The sequence below is a fragment of the Embiotoca jacksoni genome, unplaced genomic scaffold (assembly GCF_022577435.1).
Source record: "Embiotoca jacksoni isolate LCO1_2020_lvr unplaced genomic scaffold, fEmbJac1.0.p SCAF_2, whole genome shotgun sequence".
NCBI lineage: Eukaryota > Metazoa > Chordata > Actinopteri > Embiotocidae > Embiotoca > Embiotoca jacksoni.
The window spans coordinates 2,609,521-2,633,280 of record NW_027185340.1 but is presented as its reverse complement, the minus strand read 5'-3'; the positions used below and the strand labels follow the sequence as shown (position 1 = coordinate 2,633,280).

Sequence of the window (23,760 nt, the reverse complement as noted above, 5' to 3'; positions counted from 1 at the left end):
TATCAGCAAAATGTAATGAACTCTTTAAGTTGGGAGTATTGGAGTCATTGCTGTCTAGCATTTCAGCATCGTTATCCTCCATTTGCAGCTCTTGCATCAATTCATTCGGCTATACGTCTTAATTACCACAATATATCTTGGATTCATGTAAGCTTTCCTGATCATTTTTAGTCTCCAACATATCACAACATTTTTTATTGTAGACTATGATCTGATGCATGAATTTTCACTAATTAGATTTTGATGTCTTTTTTTAACATAATATTGCAGTTACTGGATTACTGAGGCCATCCATAATGTAGTTATTAATCACTCCAAAACAGAGCTTATATTGAATATACTGCTCGCTGTATAATTACACTGGTTACAGTTGAGATATATGTTCAATATCTCAACTGAAAATGGCTTGAATTTCTTTTTCTAAAATTCACCTTTTAAAAAAAAATGGTTTTGAATCATTAATTAGTTTGCATATAGCAACAATTCACTGAAGCATGAAGCTTTGCATTTAAACTGTTCGCTGCAGTCATTTCATTTATAGTCTCAAGAACACTGAAAAGTACTTTGGCCTCCATATTATATGTACTAATAAAAGATAGTAATATGTAGTAAAAAAACAATTAAAAAATCATATTCTCCTCTGGTAAGCAGAAAAGTGTGTGCCAATTATGCTAATTTCATCAGATCTCCAGAAGAAGTATTACAGTTAACGGTATCAGACAGGATATTGAGCCATAATTAATTGTGATAAAAATAGAAAAAAGCAAGTCTTGTATAAGTATGTGGCATGTGATAAATCAGAGGCAGTTTCTGACTGAGAAGATTTATGCAGGATCAGAACCAACCCTCCAAGCTAATGTCAAGTCCGTTATATTAGCTGCTGGTTGTAGCTAAAAATACATTTGTCTCAATCATGTATTGTATTGCAAAATAACATGTTGTGTTTGCTGCAACTTGCAAATGAGGCATTTTATTTTATTTTCTGTAGGAACATGCAACACGGGCAGCTCTTTCCATAAGATGTGACTTTGTGTGCCTTCGTGGAGATTCGTGCCATTTTGTTTCTCTACTGCTGTAATCTGTCATTTCACCTGCATTGCCAAGAACTAATGACCACTTCAAATCCATTACACTTTTGTCTGGGCCATTCTGATAAGTGACTGTAATGTGCACGGCTCAGAGGGGCCAGATGTGACCTCGCTCCCATGAAATGCTTTGAGAACATGCTCACTGTAAGATGTAAAGGTCACAGTTACTGTAGATTTACTGGTGTAGTACTTATAGTCTATAACTCGACTGAGATAAAACACAAGTAGTCACAGAGTTCACTGTTTCAATTGCTTACATGATGTTACCGTGACAACCCACATAGATGAGTCTTTTTAATTATTCCTGCACCTTTGGGAGTATTGCTGCTGCTGGCTTTGTCCACACCTCACGTCGTTCCTCTCGCACCAGCTCGTACCTCCTTGAAACTAAGGTTCTCAAAGGAACACTAATCAACATTTTCATATTAATAGGGAATCAAATGACAATGATGATAAAACACAGAACAGAAAGGAATAATTCATTTGTCCTGAGACATAGTTTAAAAAAGTGCATATCTGCTTAGTGTTTGGTCATATACATTTTAAGGTGTTAAAATATGTATATTGTGGATGCAACTCTTTCTGCTACTGCCAAGGTGCAAAAAAAAATTAAATAAAGTTTTGAATTAATTCATGCTGCTGTTAATTGCACATATTACCCTATAAAACATATTAACTTTGGAATATAAAAGACTTGCTGTAATACTCCACTATCCTTTATGAGACTGAAGACTCACCAGTCTTTGCAGTTAAATGCACGAGTTTTGAGGCCTATTAAAATTTAAATCTTGGCCCTTGAACGGCAGCAGTATAATTATGGATAGCAGATGGTCTGAAACATTATCATTTCATCCCAATACTGGTGAGTCATAGAGGTCATGAGTCAGAAACAAGTGGTGCCCTAAAAAGGAGAATGCAGAGTAGCTGCAAACCCGACAGACAAACACTATTGTGCAAACACACTCATCCTAAAGGGTCATTTATTACACTTCATCTGACAGCCTTACACTATGCTTCCAGCAGAAGGGGAAATACTCAGCAAAAAAATCATCAAGAAATCATTCAGCAATATATATCCTTCCTATCAAGGCACAGGGAGGTATTTGGAGTTTAAATGTGACACATACAGACCTCTTGCACTGTAAACACAGAACTTATTGCTTTCCAGAAATATATGAGGAAAGCTCCCATTGCCATGTCAAAAGTAGTTTACTGGAAATTAAAAACCAACAACGCTTAGAAGTCTCCTCAAAATGAATCAACATCAGATGTTCTGATTGATTTCCTATTTTGGTATTTTTGTTGTTGTTGCAGTCGGCACTGCAATCAAGCAGGCATATTTTTTAAGCAGCGTTCAATGCTGCAATCAGACACATCTAATGTCATTTTGCTGTATTTTAATCATAAATGTAGGGAAGGTTCCCAGTGCATCTAATCAAAGCATATCTACTGCATGTACGCCGTGTACAGAAGAATCAAAACGGTCGCTCATGAAAGAAGATCAGACAATGATTAATGCTGTTTCTCTTTTTTTTTTAACCCAGAATTCTTCCTGGAGCTGCTGGAGAACACAGAGCGATCACTGAATGAGATGTTTGTGAGGACTTACGGCAAGCCTTACATGCAGAACTCAGAGGTCTTTGAGAACCTGTTCGCTGAGCTGAAGCGCTACTACACAGGAGGGAACGTTAACCTGGAGGAGATGCTTAATGACTTTTGGTCTCGGTTGCTGGAGCGTATGTTCACGTTGCTCAACTCCCAGTATGTGATCACTGAGGACTATCTGGAGTGTATCAGTAAGTACACCGACCAGCTCAAGCCCTTTGGAGACGTGCCCAGGAAGCTCAAGGCTCAGGTTACCCGCGCATTCATCGCTGCACGCACATTTGTCCAGGGGCTGTCTGTTGGCCGGGAGGTGGCCCAGAGAGTGTCGAAGGTAAATGTTCCCTTCAGTAAAAATTTAAGTGGTTGATAAAAAGAAATACAAATCAACTGCTTGTTTTTGTTACTGCACAAACTTTCAGCAAATTCTCAACAAAACCGTGTTAAATTTGATTTCACTTTCTGATTCTCTAAAATATGAAGCATTTGACCTCATATGAAATTAAGACCTAAAACTGCAGCCTGAACAAATCTGAACAAGCCCAAGGTCTTGTTTGGTTGCGTTTCTTCAATAAGCCCACATTTCCCCCTAGTTTTCATATGAACAAGTCTCTCCCTTTCTGACTAATGTGGGTTCTCTTGGTGCATGTCTTCAGGAAATTTGGGGCTCAAGGCATCTTTTTCAGGCGCCTAGGAAACATTGCCAAAGGGTTTGTGGGTTGCTCAAAAGAAATGCCCGGAGAATGAAAAAAGGAGAGAATAGTTCTGCCACCGCTGTTTATTGCTCTCTTGCCTAATATTTGTTCAGCCCCTGTACAGACACCATTAATCATGCGGTTGCCTTAGTATTCTGTTTGATTTAATGTAATCGTAATGCAGCTTCTGCAGTATATCATACTGCCCTGGGAGTGTGTGTAGTTTTGATCATGTACAAAGTAAGATTAAAGGAAAGGCAAAAGGCTAAGGCTTGGACTTAGTCATCCACAACAACAACAAGGTTATTTCAACACACCGTCTTTGGGTTGAGAGAAGCACTGATTCAGTACTCTGCAAATCCTCAGCTACACTGTTTATTTCTTCTACAATACGGATAACGTATATAGATTTGATTATCAATAATATGATAAATATTTGAGAGCCACTGTAGCCAATATAGTGACATCAAACATCGGAGGGGAGAGAAAGAGGAGGCGTCAACGCTGCTGTTCTTCAAGAAATCCACCTTTCATTTTCTGTTAGTCCCGACCATAGTGCAGTCGTTGAACTTTAAAAACATGTTCCCTTCACTTCCCTTCATTCGCCCCCTCACCAGTAGTAGTGGGGAGCCTCATTTAGGAGCAGCCACAGAGGATGTGTTGTTAGTCTGCGTTTACTGAGTTACACCTCGCATTTATTACACGCCAGCATGTCCCAGCTTTACCTCTTGACATTTCAGTGGGACCTGAGAGCCAGGTCATGTGTCTGGGACTGCAGGCCTTTGATCCCTCGGCTATAAACTCATCATGAGAGATTGGGTGTAAGCATAATGAAAGCAGACACCCAGCAAGAGGTGTCAGTTTCACAGCGCCTTTTAAGATGTGACAGCCACACTTATAGCTGCTATTCCATACAGTATATAAAATTAAAGTAAGTGATGTAGTACTTTATTTCTTTACAAAGCTTATGAAACAAAATCCAGCAGAGCTTTGAGGAAGCATGAACTCGCGTCTGGATATCACGAACACAGCTCACACTTGTGCCAGTCATTACCGAAACAACACATCTGTGTAAAATAAAAAGATAAAACAATCGTAATAATAACAAATTAAAAAGTGATAAAGTAAATACAATAAAATCTTATAATCATCTTGGTATTTATTGATCGTTAGAGTGTTAAATTCTCATACATGAAACTAAAATGAGTATTTTGTTATCCGAAAGTATTGACTGCAGTCTGTTGTCGACAACATGTAATTAACCTGCTGTGTTTGTTCTGTGTTTATGTGAAAGTCATGGTGACCATTAATGGGCTGCATCCATTATGTCAAATGTATAATAGGTTTATAATATTTCACTGTATGATGTAAATTTATTTCATTTAATCAGCCAGATAAGTGAATTTATATTTGTATGCAATCAGGTTGTAATTGCAAAAAATATCTTGTTGCTGACTCCATAAAGTCTTAAGAGAGGTTCACCCGAAGGATAAAATCTTCAGACTGTGTTCGTCTGTAAGGTTTATTTTTTTTTAGTTTTAGTTTTTAGGGAAAGATAAAAAAGAAAAGGAAAACCTGTTGATTGGATTTTATTTCAAATTCACTTTCATTTCTTTTGCAACTACAGCTTTTTTTTTTAAATCATTATTCTGAGAACTTTCATCAAACTCCAAAGGTGAGGAAAGGAGTGAGACTATACTTTATTTTTGTAAAGTTATTCAAATGTGGAGGGGCATCAGATTATTTTTAACTGATGAAAATATCTTCAATATCATCTGTTGGTTTAAAACACCACATTATTTATGATAAGAAATGGATGAAGTAAATGGTTAATGAATCAGGGACTATCACTGATACTAATAGCCTGCTAAAAGTAATAATGCAAGAAGTAATAACAATGAGTATTTCTCTTCATGACCTCTAAATCTGCAGTAAACCATTTTCTGTGTGCTTTGTTCTACTGCATTTTACAAATATTAAGTTATTAAGTTTATATGTGATGGCAGTAGTCTGCGAGCTGATGTGTGAGGTGTTGTCTGTTAGTCAGGGAATGCGTATTTCAGCCTCCACTAAGTGTTTGACTCTGCAGAAAAATCCATCCACTCCTCTATTTAGGATTCATACCACTGGGTGAAGGGAGAAGTGGAGGTCAAGGCACATCAAACATTAACACACATCACCAAGATCAGGCCGCTTCTCTAATTTTCCAACTTGGAGAAGGTCAGCCATGTTTTTTTTTTTATCTCCTCCAGGCTTGACCATACTGTGACTCACTTGGTCTGTTCACAGATTGCAGTTAAGACAAAATTCAGCTTTCAAAAGAATTGACAATAATGAACTATTTTCATCTGATCTGACTGTTATCTGATGGAATAGGCGGTTATCTTCATGCATTTCGTCCCAAATATATGGGCTTGTGGGGCCTACTACCTCCTGGGCTAACTGTACCTCCTCGTTGGCTGGAAGGATACAGTAAACGAGACCTGTATTGGTCATTTTGATTATCTCGGGAGCAAAGAAGGAAGTTAAGTGACGTAGTGTAGATGGTGTCTGAAATTATTCACGGATTCACTTCTCACTACATATAGAGATGGAGTAATTTACTCACTAATGACCAGCAAATCAAAATTTTGGACACTTACTAATCATCTTGTGTCATCACCATCAAGTGCAGATTTGCATTAGAGTGATTTTTAAAAATGTGAAGCGTTGCATTCTGGGATTCTTAGCAGAAAGTTGGATACATGTTATGGACTCCACTATTTTAATTTTACTGTAAAAAACTTTAGGGCACTTGAGATTTGATTGCTTGTTTTTAAAGTGTTGCTCGTCAGGCTCCTGCTTACACCTGCGATCTACTAAATACCCACAAGCTTGATTGCTGCTGGAGATCTTTAAGTACGGCCCATTAAGCCTTTTAGTGGTTCTAACATCTTAGCCTGTCACAAAGGGCATCATGGTGCTTTTCATGTCCATGCCTCAATGCCTCTTTTTCACATAAAGCACAGTAAAAGGATATGAGATATGAATTTCCCCTCTTCCTACATCTTTACAGTATAATCATTTGTCCAAAACAAATTCCAATAAATGGATTCATCCTGCGCACAACGAGAGCTGCATGTCATCGTAGCTTTTTCACTGCGTAGATTTTAGAGTGAGTGCTTGGAGTGCTGTTTTTATTCCTTTATTAAGGACATGAGACCTTTTTATCATTAAAACAATACCCGATGGATATTATACAAACTTTATGTTGCTCATATGTAGTGATGTAAATAATTTGATGTGTTCTCTTTTATGTATTCATATGCAAATCTCTTCAAATGGACATATCCTCAGAAAAACGTGTACAATATTCATTTTCTGTGGCTTTGTCATAATATTTGAGTCTGGGCCAGGTTTAGACTTTATACTGTGTTCCCATTAGGTTTTCTAGCTTAAACGGGCCAGCTACAGTCATCTTGACATTTCTTTGGAGAAAGAAAATCAGTGTTCATCAACTATGCCAGTAGCACCTACAGTGACTCTGTTGGGGACAAAACGTCAGAGTGTTACCTTCTAATAGAAACTTGCATGTACTGCAAACAGTTCAAAAATAGGTTTCAAAGTACTGTAGGTATGTCTTAAATAGGCATTTTAGGAGATTTCTACTGGATTGTTAGGGGGTTAAGTGCTAGTGTAGCATGTCAGAAATGTGGTCTGAAAAGACAGGTTTTCAGACTGAAAGATGCTTAACGAGGCGCTTGTTGTTGCGTAATGCAACAGACAAAATAGTCCATTAGCTGTGACTAGCTGGAGCTTTCATTTCAAACATCTCAACAGGGCACCAGCGTGAAAGCTTTGCAGAAGAATGTTGAGTGCTGCACTCATTCTTTAGACACCATGTAATAAAATCTATTTCAGTATAGGTCTCACATCCAAGTTTCTTTTTGCTATTTAAGATGTGGCAAAATGGAAAAAGATTTTGTATTCGTATTAGTTCACCAATATGACCCTGATATAACAAAGCAAGTGCTAATCAGCTGTTTCCGGTATTTTTTTTCTCGGACGTGTTCCTTCTCTTTAATAAGACCTCTTTAATTAAACAAGATTGTTATATTCAACAACAACATTCACTGTCTTTGAAATCTCCATTTAAGTTATTGAGGACTTTTTTCAAGAATAGCCTGAGTGAAGGAGCTGCGTGCTTGGTTTTAATCAACTATGTGGAATTATGTGAACGTGGCCGTCCTCGACAGTAAAGGAAGATAAACGTTATATTCCTTTTTACGAGTTCTCCTTCTTCCTGCAAGATGACGTCTTAGCAGTCCCTTTTAGCTGAAGCTAACAATACAATGTGCCACCTTGCCGGAATAGGCTGTGATTTCTTTTAATTTGTCTTCCCCCTAAAAATACCCCAAAAAGTATATCTGCAGATATCGTAACATTTTACTTATGGTGATTACATTGTCTTGAAAAACATCTTTAAAGTGTCCTGAGTTTTGTGACCAGCCTGCCTTTGCTTTAACAAAGCAACACATTCTAAAACTCCCATTAATGCCACAATTGATTGCTAAACTGAATCATTTTGTTGTTGTTTTTCACTGTCTTCAAATGCATTATGAATTTAATTAAATCAACTTTCACCTACTAAAATAATCCTTGGGTTCTGACCAGACCAGATCTGTGATACTGTACTAAGGTGCTCTAGCCCTTTTTCTGTTTAAACATCTCTAAATCAATACAGTGCATGTGTAAGTGCTAACTTTTGCACCAAAGCCTAAATTATTAACAAAATCCTGTTTTAGAGGCACTTTGAATATCTGTAGTCCAGGTTTTTTTTTTGTTTTTTTTTTAGTGCTAAAAACCCAATACAGGCTTAATTCAAGAGTTAGATCTCGTGGTCAGCAATTTTAAACCAAAAGCTAGTGGGAAGCATAAGTGAACAAGGGTGCCTCGTATATCCCACTTCATTACCTTTCAACCTCATTACATCCAGTCACTGCAGCACTGTAATGTATTTGAATGTTGTTGTGCTGCTTAAGGCCCACTGCCTGCAATAAAAGACTATTGCTTAGGCAGGCTTTCTTTCTTGCAAGCAAGTAGGTAAACTTATGGTGATATGATTACTAACACGATTCATAAAATTTCTTTGTTGTGATGTGATTGTCAGTCAGTGATATTTATGCTCGTCTTGTCTAAAGCTGTTTATTAATTGTGGCTTTGTATTTCCTGAAGTGTGTTTATAGCTTGAGTCAACCTCTTTGAATAAAGCTTATGATATGATATAAATGATAGCTATTTCGGTCTGATGAGTGGGCAAATAACTATTTGACTTCATTGAAGTGTCAGTTAATAAACAAAGGCTGAATTGTGTGTTCTTCTCAGGGCTCATAAATTGTGAGAGGTAGTGATTGCATTTGTTTCGGCTCGTTTGACATTTATGAATCACTATTTTGACGAGTGTTTTGATAAAACTTTGCAAAAGTTCTCCAGCGGTACTAGACAAATAATTGTCTTTGGACATCTAAGAATCCCCAATTGTGATGCATCCAGGCAAAGTTGAAGAAAGTAGATCTAACACGTAAACTGACAAACATTCAAATCTTCAATCAGTTAACGTAACTATTAATTGACAGAATCCGATTAAAGTCATCAAAGATTTCTCGTAATGTGTACCGATACTAATGACTCCTGTCTCACTCCGTGTCCTTGCAGGTAAGCAGCACTCCAGTATGTATTCGAGCGCTGACAAAGATGCTGTACTGCCCCTTTTGTCAGGGCATGCCAGCAGTAAGGTCCTGTAGGAATTACTGCCTGAATGTCATGAAGGGCTGCCTGGCCAATCAAGCTGATCTGGATCCGGAGTGGAACCAGTACATTGGTGAGTCTTTTCAAACATTTCTCCAGACATTTTCACCTGGAATCTGCTGTTTTGTTATTTGCCATCATTATAATTATATTTTGTTATGTACACGTGTCTCGATGTATGTCTTTAGAATCTGGCTAAATTGAAATGATTGGATGCGGAAAGCCTTTTACATAACACGAGCACTTCCAATAATGGAAAACTTGTAGATTCACCACCAACCTGCATTTCACCTTTATCTTTATATCTAGTACTGTTGGCTGCTTTATGCAGTGTTGCATTTTAATTGCAGCCCAGAAAGTGACATGAGTTGATTGACTGAAAAAAGTACGAGTTGAATAATCTTTTAAGCTTCCTGGCTTGGATCAGCAAACTATAATAATGAGCTGAAAGAAGTTTACAGAGAAAGCTGCAGACTGGGGTGTTGATTGGGTGACAGCAATTGGATTCAGTTTTAATATAACAAATATAGCCTAGTGTTTTTTTTTGTTATGCTTAGTGTTGAAAAACTATTGCATTGTGGGTGTAATGTGTCATGGAAGCAAAGGATGGCTGACATGATATCATAGAAGGAACATATCCAGCACTGAGCATTTAAACACAACTCAATTTATTGTATTTAATATTTAGATTTATGTTATTTGAATCTGCACAAGGTTGAATTGCACAATTAGTGAAATTGAATTACAAGTAGTTTATCTGCTTTTTGGCTTCTTTCTCTCTTTGCGTCCACTGTGTTGTTACTTTATGTAACTCTATAATGAAGCATTTCACAAAGGTTTTGTTCAAACTTTGTTGATGTGAAAAAAAATGTAGAAAAAAAAGCTGAGGGGAAAATGTTAACTTTGCAAGTATGCAGGATTACAGGAATCACTGTTACGTTGCAGAATTCGACTTTCTCTTTTAAGAGAGGTTACAGCTGGCGCTCTGTAGTTATCATATTTTGACAACATCACTTTCATTGGTACACATTGGGCCCTCAGATAAGAAGCCGCTTTATTTGTCATTCTTCTATTAACATTTGCTGCCTGAAAAGATTTTATTCATGGGATTCTGCTCTCCTGCTGTGCTAAATGGTGACTCGTAATAGGGCAGAAGTGCACTGCAGGGAGCATCAAGTTTTGCGAGGAGAAGTTCAGTGCAAACTCGTTCTGCTCAGACACAAAGAATACAAATATAAATGCAATATTTATATATTTATTTAATATTTGATAGAATGCCTTCCACAGATGATTGCTGCTGTCAGATAGATAGAATTGTCCTGTAGGTCTGAGCTAGAGTTGTGGCAGCGAAAACCTGACTCGACTCCAACACTGAATTTCACTCAAAAATGAAATTGAATCGTGGGAGTTGCAGTTTCTACTATGAAGTTAGAGCTTATTGAAGCAGAATTGGTTCGTTCTTGCACGAGTTATGTTACTTCTTGTAGTGCATTTATATCTCAATTTTTTTTTTACTTTTTGAAAAATGCCAACATAGCTTTTAATGACCCAGCATGCCAGGGTGGAGCTATACACAAATTTATCTAGATAAATTTGATATTGGTCAACAAGCTAAACTCTCTTAGGTTGTTTGTTGTAGTAGCCTAAGATTTGTGCATACAAAGTGGTTGAAATTACATTTTTATAACTCTCATTCTTCATCTACTAATCGAATTGCAACGCAGAAGATTCTCAGAAGACTCGTACTCACAAGCCAAGCTTAATTTTGAGTGATCAACCTGTTTCATTCAGAAAAAAAACAATGTTCGGCACTTAATGAAAAGTGAGGGTGGTTTTAAAAGTTATATCGTAGAATATGAAAAACCCAAATATTTAGTGTGACCAAACTTTGCCTTTATGTAATCGCAGACTGACTCACTAATGCTGAGATCAGGACTCCGGGCATTACCGTCTGTCATATTGTTCTTCTGGTGACTGAAAATAGTGCTTTATGAAGCTGGATGTATGTTTCGGGTCATTGTTACTGCTGCAGAATTTATTTGGGACTATCGGGAGATGGAGAAGAATCTGAGCATCTCATGTGCTTAAAAGTTTTGCACAGACCTGTACATCATAGAACAGAAACTAAAAATCCTCAGCCTTCATAATACTGGGACAACAAGCCCATTCAGTGCAACATTGCAATTGCTTGTGCCTTAAATCATTAACATTTATACTTACACTTGCTATTGTCAGCGCTTAAGTGCATCCACACTGTCACTGTCTATGTAGATGAAATCAAGAGAATACCAACCGATTTCCTAACTGCAGGAGCTGAGGAGGATGCAGAGGTTGCAGAGGTTGCAGATCACAGCACTATACGAATATAAGTTGTACACAACCGCGTCCGTGTTTATTTCTTATTGGCCGGTAGATATGCGGCTGATGTATTTGCATGTAATTTCTGGTAAGTGAACGGCGGTGTGCAATTTGCAAACACTAGCCTGTCAAAATTCACACCCCATACAACTAAGTGTACTAACGTACGAGTCTACCACATCTATGTGTACAGAAGTGTGTGATCTGAGCCACAACCAATGTCTGTCTGTCCACTTAATGGATGTTTTTCTAGTGTTCGCTCTGCTTTGATCCCTTGTTTTATGCTCCAGCTCCTGAAAAAGTTCTTTTTTTTTTCTTTTTTTTTTGTCTTTGGCATGATGTTTTCACCAGCTTCTTATTTGTTTGTCACTGAGTTATTTTACACTTGGAATAGGGTGTGCAAACAGCTTGTGAATTTGTTACAGGCGTTCCATAACAGTCTTTGTGAGAACCACTGGGACTGCATGGACTAGCGAACCAAAACAATTAGCAGCTCCACGAGGGTGAAAGGTGCAGAGCTCGACAGAAACGTGTTGGTTGTCAGTGAGATCTGCAGCACTACACGTTCTACATTCTAGTCATCTGAGTTATTATTATCATCAAAAAAAAATGTAAACGTAATGAAATTCAGCTTTATTTGTATCTATGATATTAATGCAGCAATGATTTGAACATTGCCAGAACAAGATGGAAAGTGCTTTAAAGAAGAGAAAAAAATGTGTTAGTGATTAATTGAGTCAAGGGGTTTTGCTTTTTTTGCTAAACAAAAGAACAGTCATTGTTTGGCAATTTGCTGCTTTTCATGTTTAATGTCACTGTAAATTGAGTCCCTGTGGGTTTTGGACTATTGGTCAGATATAGCCAAACATTTAAAGACATTACCATGAACTATCAGATATTTTTTAGGGGATTTTCCACTTGTGCTTCTATAATGCCAAAGTTGCAAAAATCTATTTTAATATTGTTATTGTTCAAGAAACTGTAGATTATTAGGTGTCAGTAAGAAAGATTATATAAAAACCTTTGGACCTTTCAGCCCAACTCGAAATGTTTACATTCATCCCACTGATAGGAATACAATTTGGACACAGTTCCACTTGAATCTCATGATTTTACATTTCTGCCGTTGATCCTGGAGCAATGTTCATTCTGTCTTTATCCGAGGTCGAATCAATTGGATTATTGTTCCCCGTGGCAAATTAAATACCGGTTCTATATCTTTTGGCTGTGACATTTCATGCTCATTATAGGATGAACGATTTTCAATTAGCTTGAAGTCTGAAAAGGTATTGACTTGGCTTTTGGTGTTAAATTGTCGAGAAGGCTTTTTCATATTCTGCACAGACAGGCAATATTTGTAACACCATACGGACTAATAGTATGCTAATATGAATCATGCTCTACAAATGCGGTTATTACTCAAACATAAAAAGCTTTGAAATAAATTGGGGAAAACAGCAGAGAGATGGTGCAGACTCGAAACTGTGATATTCATCTTGATTGTTGTGGCATCCATTCAGCCCGTTTTATTCCAGCTCCACTGACCAGTGAAGACAAGATATTGGGGAGATGAAAACTAATCCAACCAAAGAGTGAGAAATCTGTGTGGAACAACCCCCCCCCCCCCACCCCACCCCACCCCCGCAACACTGCAAGAAATAACACCTTTTTGATTCAGTAAATTCAACCTCGTGACAAAACCTGAATGAAAAAACACAGGACATCAGTTCAGAACAACCAAGGCCTCACCCATATTTATCCTCGGTATAAGTGTGAGGCAGAAAGGGACCATCGTGGCATCGCCAGAGGCAAACTGAAACTACAGCTGCACTCCCATATATACCTCAGCAATATGAAATGTTTAGAAATGAATTTATTCACCAGTTTCTGCTCCTTTCACGAGGGAAGAAAAATAACTATATCAAGTTTCTTTTTTTTGTGTCTCATTTCAGTTTTGCCTTGATGTTCATCTTTCTCTGAAAATAATGAATTGTTTGTTGACGACAGTATTTTAATAATGTTGTATAAATGTACACCCTAAATCATTCCTCTGCATTTGTATTTATGTGACAGAAAGTATGCACACGTATATCAGGGAGATCTTTAAGTATGCACCAATAACAACCTTAGATCAAATGTCCTTGCACGTATGCTTATTTTACTTGCCCCTAAGCGACAGATTATTTAGACAAGCAAATACAATTTGACCAAGAAATGTAATTTATAACACAAGTTTATCGTATGCGGCAAAAATCCAATGTCAAATTTAGATATGTGGGTCTAATGTTGTCATTTCGCATTAATTTGAAAATATGCTGTTTTCTGAACTAATATAGCTTTAGTTTGGGTCATCCCATTAATAATATTGATATGAAAAACACGGGCTCATCTAGCCTGCAGTTAAAAGAAGACCTATTGTGTTAATAAACATAAGCTAACTGGAGTTTGAACGTCACTGTAATTTTTATTTCTTCCTAAATGTTACACTGAATAAATCAAATCTGAATAAATTATACAGTAGATTTAACAGACTCTGCTGAGTAGCCAGTCTCTAATCCATTGGTTCCCACTGAGGACAAATCCTTGCTGACCTCTCTCCATTCTGCTCCTAAAGACAAGACTTGCTCCGTACATTAATTATGGACAAAGATGCTAAACTAGAGGATGTAGTGTTAAACAGTAACACAAAGACTGGCATTCTTTGTTGTATTAAATTCACTTTAAATAGTGGAATTTTTATAGAAACTATTTTTTTTTTATGTTACTCTCGACACTGTTTATCATAATATATGATAAACACACATAAAAATTTCCCCTCGGGGATTAATAAAGTATATACCTACCATACCTACCTACCTACCTACCTATATATACACACACTTTAAAAAGGCACCCCTTGTCTAATTTGATGAGATTAAGACTGGAATTAGATTTTCATTGCATGAATTAACTAACACATGGCATGACTGATGAGCATCTGTCATTCTGTTTACCGCACCTGAGAACCAGAGCAAGCGTAATCAGGACCCGCACGCCAAGTCCTCAGGGACATGGAGATCAATATGCTTTCTGCATAGGTCACTGATATCTGTTTTAGGACGATTGCATCACGTTGACAGTGTTTACGTGTGTGTGTGTGTGTGTGTGTGTGTGTGTGTGTGTGTGTGTGTGTGTGTGTGTGTGTGTAAGTCTTCTGCTTAGTAATTATTTTTCTTGAATAATGTTTTGAAACAGGCTGTTTTTAACCATTTTTGATGTTGTTTATCAGGCTGTCTGCAGAAATTCATGTCTTTTACCTCTCTGGTCGTTTTGAATATCAGTCACATGCAGCGGTGATAAATAATGTCCTCCGCAGTTTACACCTCACGTGTCATTATCATTTTTTGTGTTGACGGGTATCTCATACCTGTGATGGAGCTCTTATTCTTGCGCCCTCACAATATTCACAGAGACCTTCATTTGGCCTAAAGTCAGTCTGAAGTCAACTGTTCGGCTCTGACAGCTTTTTTTTTTTTTTTTCTTGTTGGATTGGTGCTCACATTGTTCTCTCTGGAGAGATGTGTTGCTACACTGGAAGCAATCTGCATCAATTGTATCTGCTCATTTCTTTTTAATTAGGTGATTTATTTTGCATAGTAACGGGAACCAGCCATAACCTGTTTATTAAAATTCAAGGCGGCGACAAAAAATTCCTCATGAATAAAATATTGACCAAAAAACACTTTTTAACACGCTGTGAGTGGACTGGTCATGGCGGAAAGTCAGACCCCACAGATAGTTCACGGTGATGCTCAAGGGTTTTGAACTTTATGCTTTTATTAGCATGAATTTAAAAGAAAAAAAATTAACCCAAGCCCTTTCACACCCCCAGAGTGTTACAGGTTAAACATGCGTTTGCAGCTTTTCTGAATGGGTCAACTCAACTCATTCAACATGGTCGATGACCTTCCTCCACACCGGAATGCAGCTCAGACAACCTTACCTTTAACGAACAGGGTTTTTTATTACTGAATACAATTGAATTCGATGTTATAATTGCGTGACAAAGATGGAACCAGGTCTCCATGTGATCTGACAAAGAAAGAGAGACAAAGCGCATATGAGTGGGCGAGCGACAGAGAGAAACTACACTGGAAGACACATAATTAAATCGTGTGTGGATGCACAGTTGTAGACTTCAGTATCTGTCTCACTCATAAAACAACTCCATTCTAATAAAAGTCTCAAATTAAAGAGGGTGCTTACAGAAAAGTATTTCAATATAAACAAGAAAATGTATTAAGAAAATAAATATGTATTGTTAGATTATTATCACCGATGCGTTAAGCTGAAATGGGCCACTTTGTTTGGCACGAAGACCGTAAACAGGAAAAACAACTTTCTTTGTCCAGCCATAGTAAGTTCTGCTTATGTGCACCACTAAAATACCTGGAAAGGTAAAAAAAAAAAAAAAATTTGGTGTTTTACAGGTGATTGTATGTTGACCTATTTCTTATCCAGAATTGGTTGCCTGGCAACCAGTGTGGACAACAGGAAGTCTCTGCTTCCAACAGACTGTGGATTTACCTCTACTGGGTGTTTTTTTTCCAGGATCATTTCATGGCCAGTACGAGCAGGAAGAATCCTCACAGCATAAAAATCAGAAGCAATTTCTTAAGATAGGTTGTTGCATTAGTGTTTTAAAAATGGCACTTTCAGATAGTTTCAATAAATAATTTTGTTTACTACATTATCCGACTTTTTGTGTAATGCAAATCTTTGTGGATTTAGCAATTTTTTACAACGTAGCATTCGATTTCCGGCGACACTTTACTTAAAAAGGTGTGAATTAAACTGACATAATAAGATCATAACCATGAAATTACCTGTCATGAACATGAAGAAGTCCAGTTTTTGAATTTTGAAAGTTAATGAATGTTGTCATTAAGTGTACTTAAATCCACTTTGTTTCAGATGCTGTTGTTTTAAGTGCATAAAGAAACTAAACACCGTTGCATACATAATCCTTCCACCAACAACCGCTTTAGCAGTGTAATTGGAAAGTGACACAGACAGACGTATGCTCTGCGTCGGACATTAATTCAACTAAATCAGGTATTAAAAGTGACCCAATTGACCGAATGACACTTGATGAAAACAGTCAACAAGTCATAAAGTCTAATGAATGCACCATCACGTAAAGTGATGCCAGATTTTCTTAACCTTTTCGCCGTGGGTGCTGAAACAAGCCGCAATGATTAGACAGAGCAGACAATCATTATAAATCCATTAAACCCACAGGTGTGGGTAAAAGGGCTTTTACGCACAGTTGTTGTAAATCACTGCTGTTCAAAAGCATCTATTGTCTGGATGGAAATTTAGACCACACTGAGAGAGGAAAAACACTAAAAGAACATGGGATTTTACTTATCTGACACGACGTTAAGTTTCTTTGGGCATCACATCACAGATTGGACCCCATACGCAGTGAAGATAATGCTGGCCTGTCGTATGAGAAGTCTACAAATTCAATTAAACTTCATTCCTCCTTTTTTGCCTATCAGCTCCCGGGGAGCTGAGATATCAAACTAAATATTAAGACCTGTGGTGGAATTTTGTCTGCTAAGTTCAAGCGCTCCAATTTTCAGATGTGTTATTAGACACACATCAGATGCAAGGTGAAGAGTTCAGCATTAGCACAGAGGCTTATGAAGAAATGTGTTGACGATCAGAGAAATCAGTAACCATTACATAGAAAATGCTTAGTCCTTTATGAGGATCAAGTCTTATTTTCTAGAAACTAGTCAGATTGGAGACATGATATTCAGTAAAAAAAAAAAGTTCGAGCTTCTTTGTCTTCGGCTATTAAGACAAACAAAGACAGATCTAATTGAAAAGGTTTTCACTGTAACCCATTATTTTGTAGTACAGTACATAATTGAGTACATAATACTATTAGTCAACTGATGGATTGGGAACTTAAAATATTGATTTAACCTTTTGGTAAATATGGCTATTCAATTTGTACTGTAAAATTCAATGAGGTCAATAGCACTCCTATTTGTCTGTTAAATATAAAGAATTCTTGGGCATCTTTGCATTAAGTGCCTTATCAATAAGCCTGTAAAATATGACTAATAAACTATTATTATATACTACTATCTTTCTAGTTCAGAGCAGTTTGAAGCCAGAAGTGATCATATTAGGACGAGCTCGGGAGGAGCGAGTAGTGGATCTGACGCGATCTGATTGGAAACCCGACAACACTGCATCCCACCTACCGATAGTGGAAACCTGACAGCTTTTTAAGGTTTATTTTCTAGTTAATGATGGGATTATTTTCAGATTGACCGCTAGAAAACTAATAAGAAGGTTGAAGAAGAACTTGTGGAAAAAAATGTATTGACTTTGTATTTTATGAGTGAAGATTAAAGCCTTTTTGGAGCCACCCTCTAGTGGCCCTCAGTAGTATTGCACTTCTCCACTGGCCTCTTTCTTTCACACCCTGAAGCTACATCCACTTTTATGTCTTTGAGGGAAATGCTGAGACAATATGCTCCCTACAGTGAGAAAACTGTAAGCTTTGAAACTGACACCTGAAGAAGTTGCATGTTACAAAATGTTACATCATCTGTCTGCAGAAATCAAACAAACATTGTGCTCAGGGAAGCACTTGGTGAACATTTCAGTAATGGCCGCTGTAGCGAAAACATTAATTTACATTTAGTTTTATAGTTATTGCCTAATAACTCAGAGTTACATGAAGATGTGGTTGAGTGGATGTAATTACAGTTTCACTTCCCACCTGTGCAATTACGAGTCTGCAGAAAGACAGACATTTTGAGGAGCGAAATTGTACTCTGTGGTGCGTTGAAGAGCAGGGAAGCCTATCTTTGTCAGATCTTTGTCTTTGGTCACAGCTGCTCAGCTGTTGTGCCTGTGCACATCACACCTTAGCTCTGTGGTGGAGATGTGCTCCGTATCATGAGGCTTTAACACCGTGCAAACAAGGATGCCGATAAGAGGAAGGTTAACATATTTCTGGGCGAAATAGTTGAAACAGTCCTGTCAGCAACGATAGAGAAAAAAAATCCACGTCATCTCCAACCTCATTAGTAACATGATCTGATCATGAACTGCTCATTATTTGATCATGCTGCTTAGTTAGATTAGCAGTGCAGTGCGGTATCAGCGCTGCCTCAGTATGGCTTTTACAGAAGAAGTCTTCTTCACATTTTAGAGTGATGTTATCACTTGGTTGCAAATTTGTAATAATGGAAAAATAATGATTATGAATGCTTCAGGCTTTATTTTTAAACACAATCATACTTTGAGCTTTGGCATGCTAACATGTTGATGTTTAGAAGGAAATATTTACTATGTTCACCCCTTAATGTTGGCCTGCTAGCATGCTAACTATAGTAATTAGCACAAAAGACAAAAGTGAACCTTTTAAAGTATACCTGAGGCTGATGGGGGTGTGATTGTTTTTCAGGTATTTGAAAGCAAAGAAAGTAATGAACAACTTCTTACTTGATACTGGCACAAAATGAACAATCAGGGGTCTCAAATTCATCACAATCTACGCTTACAAGGCCACAAATATGTGTACCAAATTTGATCTAAATCATTTTAGTAGTTGTTGAGACATTTCACTTAAAAACAATAATGTTAACCTTATAGTGGCACCAGAAATATGTCAAGATATATACGGTGTACGTATCTTGGATGCCTGGTCAGATACACCGATTAGATGTGGAGATATTTGAGGTAAAAGTAACATTATGCTATAAGTGTTTTTTTGTACTATAGTATTTTTTACTGTCTGGAATAAAGTGGTTGACAGACCAGTTTTGCCATCTGATGATCTATAATGCATGCACTTAAAACAGAGTGAACAAGGATGTATCTGCACAGTCAGCTGCAACAGTCATCATGTGCACGTGACTGCAGATCTGTAAGCAAAATTTAAGCTCTACAACTTATGTATGTGTTTATATTCACAACAAGCTGCTTGCAATCCTTGTCTGAGCAGAGGATATTTTTGAGAAACAATATTTTCCATTTTGTTTTTAAGTATATTTGAATTATTATTATTATTATTTTTTTTTTTTTAATGAAAAAGACAGGAAAGAAATTATCATATTAAAAAAGCTTTTAGGGTTCAAAAGAGGAAATTAGTTTATGATCGTCTAAATGTGTGCCGTCTTTGTTTTATTGCTATTAATCCTTAAAAAGTGAAGTGTTCTTTTAACATGAATGTGTCTCTGTGTATCTCTGTGTTCGAGGACTTTTTTTTCCGCTCCTTTCCATTTTCATACCGTTTCATAGCACTATTAGTTGGTTGATTGAACCACAGATGAGCTATGCTTTACAGAATCCAAATTACACTCGAGCCATTTTTCATCCTGTAGAACTCTTCACAGGCAAAGACCCATAGAAGGGCCTGTTCCCTTTCCTTATTTGTCCTTGTCTGCTGGAGGTTGCCGCTGGCTGACATAGCCTGAATTTAAGTGGACATCAATCTCGATAAAGAGGCAGATCCCAGAGTAATATTACCTCCTCAATTTTTTTTTTACCGAGACGGAGCAAATAAGCATGTTCCGTATGTCAAACTGAAACATTAACTTCAAATATGACAGAAAATATTTGGATCGTGCTGTGGTTTCACGGCATGTTGTCTTTTAGTTTTCCGTGTCTCTATCCAGTAAGTCCCGGTTGTTCTTTTTAAAAACCGCAGCTCAGAATAGGGCAAGATGCGTTTATTTGCATGTCTGTGTCGGGATGATAACAAGATTTCCTCTGGCTGGCCAGTGGCCTATCTCAGTGCTGCAAAAGTGATGCAGGGAAAATTTGGCTCAGAGTGGCAGCTATGCCACAGCGGACTGGACTTCATGCACTCTTCATAAATGAGAGTCATTAATTCTCCATTTAGGTAGAGTTTTTCACATGATCTTCTGGGACAAAGTCATAACCTGGCCTTTACTCAACCCAATCAGCACCACTCCTTATTCTTCTGCCCTCTTATTTCTCTGCCTCTTCTCCTCTCTCCCATACGTCTCTGTCTGCTTTCCCTCAGATGTAAGAAGACAAAGTTCCCATCTCTTTCTGTTTGTTGTGCCCATCTGATAAGCTGTAGATAAGTCACCAATGTGGAAAAAGATTGCCATCGTCTCTGATGCTGGAGGCACTCTTCTTTTCTTCTATAATGGAATATGAGTTATTCCCAGTTGCCTCCATTGACCTAAATTTTCAGAGTTTGCACTTGACAGTTTTTAAGCTTATGCTTGAATTTATATGTTGCTTCACGTGTGTTTGTTTTGTTTGCAGATTTACCTGGGGCGATTGAATAAATTTATATCATCGTCAGATTAAATTGAAAGCTGTACAGTGATGCTAAATTCAAATTATTTTCAAGAAATACACAAACACTAAAATAAACTAAACTAAATAATAGTTTTGTGTAAAAAAAAAAAAATCCATCATGAAAAAGGGTCAGCAATACTGCAAACAGGCAATTTTTTTGTTTGATTTTTCTGCCCATACAGGTGTTATCTACACTAATAGACCACATGGGTGCACAGTGGTTCAACTGAAGAGCTGTAGAAAGCTATTTGCCACTGGCGTAATCTGTATATTAAGATCTCAGTGAGCATCAGGGTATTTGCAATTCACAGTGTAAACAAACAGAAGAGGTCTTCAAAGCCTCAGACTTCAACATAGTTGGAAAGGAAATGGAGCCAGAGCTGCACTAATGTCTCTCCGCTTTTTTCCTCTGCCATTAGTGATCTTAGTTCCCAGAAGAATATAAAGCTGGACAGGTCTGCTATCAAAGAACTAAAGTGTAATTTAGGTTGTCTTGTTTGTTTGCTCCCTTATGTCTTTAAATACCTTTTATTGTTGTTGTTTTCTCATTCAGGTCTCTTACTTTGTGTTTACATAGTTTTAGTGGCCATTTTTGGGTCTGCTCTGTTTGGGAATAAATTATATAATTCTCCTGTGACGGGTGGGGTGGTCGAAGCAGCAGGCCAAACAAAACATATTACATGTTCTTCAAACAACAACATTTAAGTGCAGATTCAATAAACTATTAAGGGAGTTAGAATCATGTAGCCATTGTTTCTGCAGTCTCCAAATGACAGGATGACCTTATTTAACCATGAGGTAATTGTAGAGTCATTATGACAGCCTGCTGGTGAGGTCTTATCTTGGGAGGTCTATGGATATAGAAACCTGTCCTGACACACTGTCTGAGTCCTGTCTCCAGATCTGGGACTTGCCCAGTTATGAGTTAGTGGTTTGATGATGTCCAGCTCCCTGTGGCATGCCATTCAAACTCAGACCTGCCATTATACAAGCGGAGGCACATTAATATAACAACCCTGTGGGGTTGAGAGCACTTTAGCACTTCTTCACGGCAATATCATTTCACTCACTTAGCCTCTAAAAGGTAACAGGAGTTGCATAATTAGCTTGAGATACTGTGAAATATCGACTATTCACAGTTGTACATATTATTAATTTGCAAAATCTTTTATTTTTTTATTTTTTATAAAGCTGTCAGAGGTGTTAATTGAAAGTGATGAAAACAAGCTGAGATGATAATAGCAAGCGTCCCGTATTCAACAGGGCCTTCTGGCTTGTGTCCACACAATATTAATGAGACATTGACCTTTCCCACAGTGGATGTAAAGAAGTGCTTGGCTTTGAGAAGTTCTATTAAATCAATGACTCATCAGCACTGTTCACTGCCTGCAGCATAACAACATTTTGTTGACTTGATTGAATTGATCTACATAAAAATTTAATTTGCCTCAAGATGCATTCATGCTTCATAAGTGTGTTTGCAGTCTGTGATGAGAATGGGCTGGTAAAGGACAATACTGTGTAGTAATTACAAAGGAAGACATGACAGTTTGCTGGTAAAAAACTATATCACAAGCTAACAATTCTTTTTACCTTTGATTTTGTTGTTATGTTATTATTTGGTCATTTAAATATCAGAAATGTAAAATATACCATTTCTCAAATCTCAAAGTAACATCTTGCACTTTCTTGTTTCATTCAACCAACATACCAAAACCCAAACCATTTACAGTACAGTGATACGAAACAGAGAAAAACAAATCCTCACAAATTTACTCAACTATTATGATAGTTGACTTTTTTTTTTTAATCAAGTAAAATTATTTTTGTACCAAATAGTTAGGCATTGCATTGTGGCATTGAAAGAAATTCAAATGTTAGTTTAAGTCTTTAAAAATGAGAGTTAGTGCACTGTTACTATGGAATCAAACCTATTTTAGCTTTGTCTTTATTTTTTTACTTTTTTGTGCAAGCTGCCAGACTCCCACTCTGCAATTTGAGAAACCCCCAGGAACTCGAAAACACAGAAACAAATTTAAAAAAAACTAGAGTGACAACCTACACTGCATTTTGGAGAGCACTTTAAACACAGAAAACCTACGTAAACAAAATGCAGGTAATTATGTAAATCACTAGCTGATGCAGGAATAGAGAAATGTTTTCAGGGACGTGAGTGGAATAATTTTCATATTCTTGATTTTTTTTTTTCTTTTCTGCATTTATAGTAAATTTCTAAATTTGTTGTACAATTTGTGTATATTTTGATTGTATTTTTAAGTTGCAGTGCAACTGTGTGTTCTCTCTAACACTAAATAAATTGGACAGTGCTGCATCGGAGTTGTTGTCACGAAGCATATTAAAAGGACCACAAGATATATCTGCTTATGAATGGAGACACCTTCCAATGCATCATCACTCTATGTAGTATTGTTTTATTGCTATATTTAGGGTTATTTCTGCTTGTTGCTTGACCACTTAAAACCCTTCTTGTGTGTCTGGGAAGGTAATGCACCAATAAGCTGGATGCCAACTGCTGTAAACAACAATACGTGTGTGTCTGTTTGCACCTCTGCTTTCCTCCCTTTAACACTGCACTTTTTTTTTTTTTAACCAATCTTGTGACAGATGCCATGCTGCTGGTGGCACAGAGGCTGGAGGGACCTTTCAACATTGAATCTGTCATGGAGCCTATTGATGTCAAGATTTCAGAGGCCATCATGAATATGCAAGATAACAGTGCCCAGGTCTCCTACAGGGTATGTCAATTAGGTATATTTTCCAGAGAACAAAGTAACACCTCTGACAGATGGGTGATGTCCAGCTTTTTCACAAAGTAAAAAAGGAGCTTGTTGAAAATCCTTCAGGGCTGTGTCTAAGGTGTGCAT

General features: G+C 37.3%; 1 protein-coding gene across 2 annotated transcripts in view; it reads left to right on the top strand.

The window, feature by feature from the left end:
• The window catches only part of gpc6b (glypican 6b), a 71,034-nt gene that overhangs the window by 21,933 nt on the left and 25,341 nt on the right, over nucleotides 1–23,760 (top strand). For both annotated transcript variants that reach the window (XM_069153913.1, XM_069153912.1), the window contains exons 3-5: nucleotides 2,633–3,024; nucleotides 9,080–9,245; nucleotides 23,501–23,631. In XM_069153913.1, coding sequence (XP_069010014.1) covers nucleotides 2,633–3,024; nucleotides 9,080–9,245; nucleotides 23,501–23,631 — 689 coding nt within the window. The remainder of the gene's footprint in view (nucleotides 1–2,632; nucleotides 3,025–9,079; nucleotides 9,246–23,500; nucleotides 23,632–23,760) is intronic.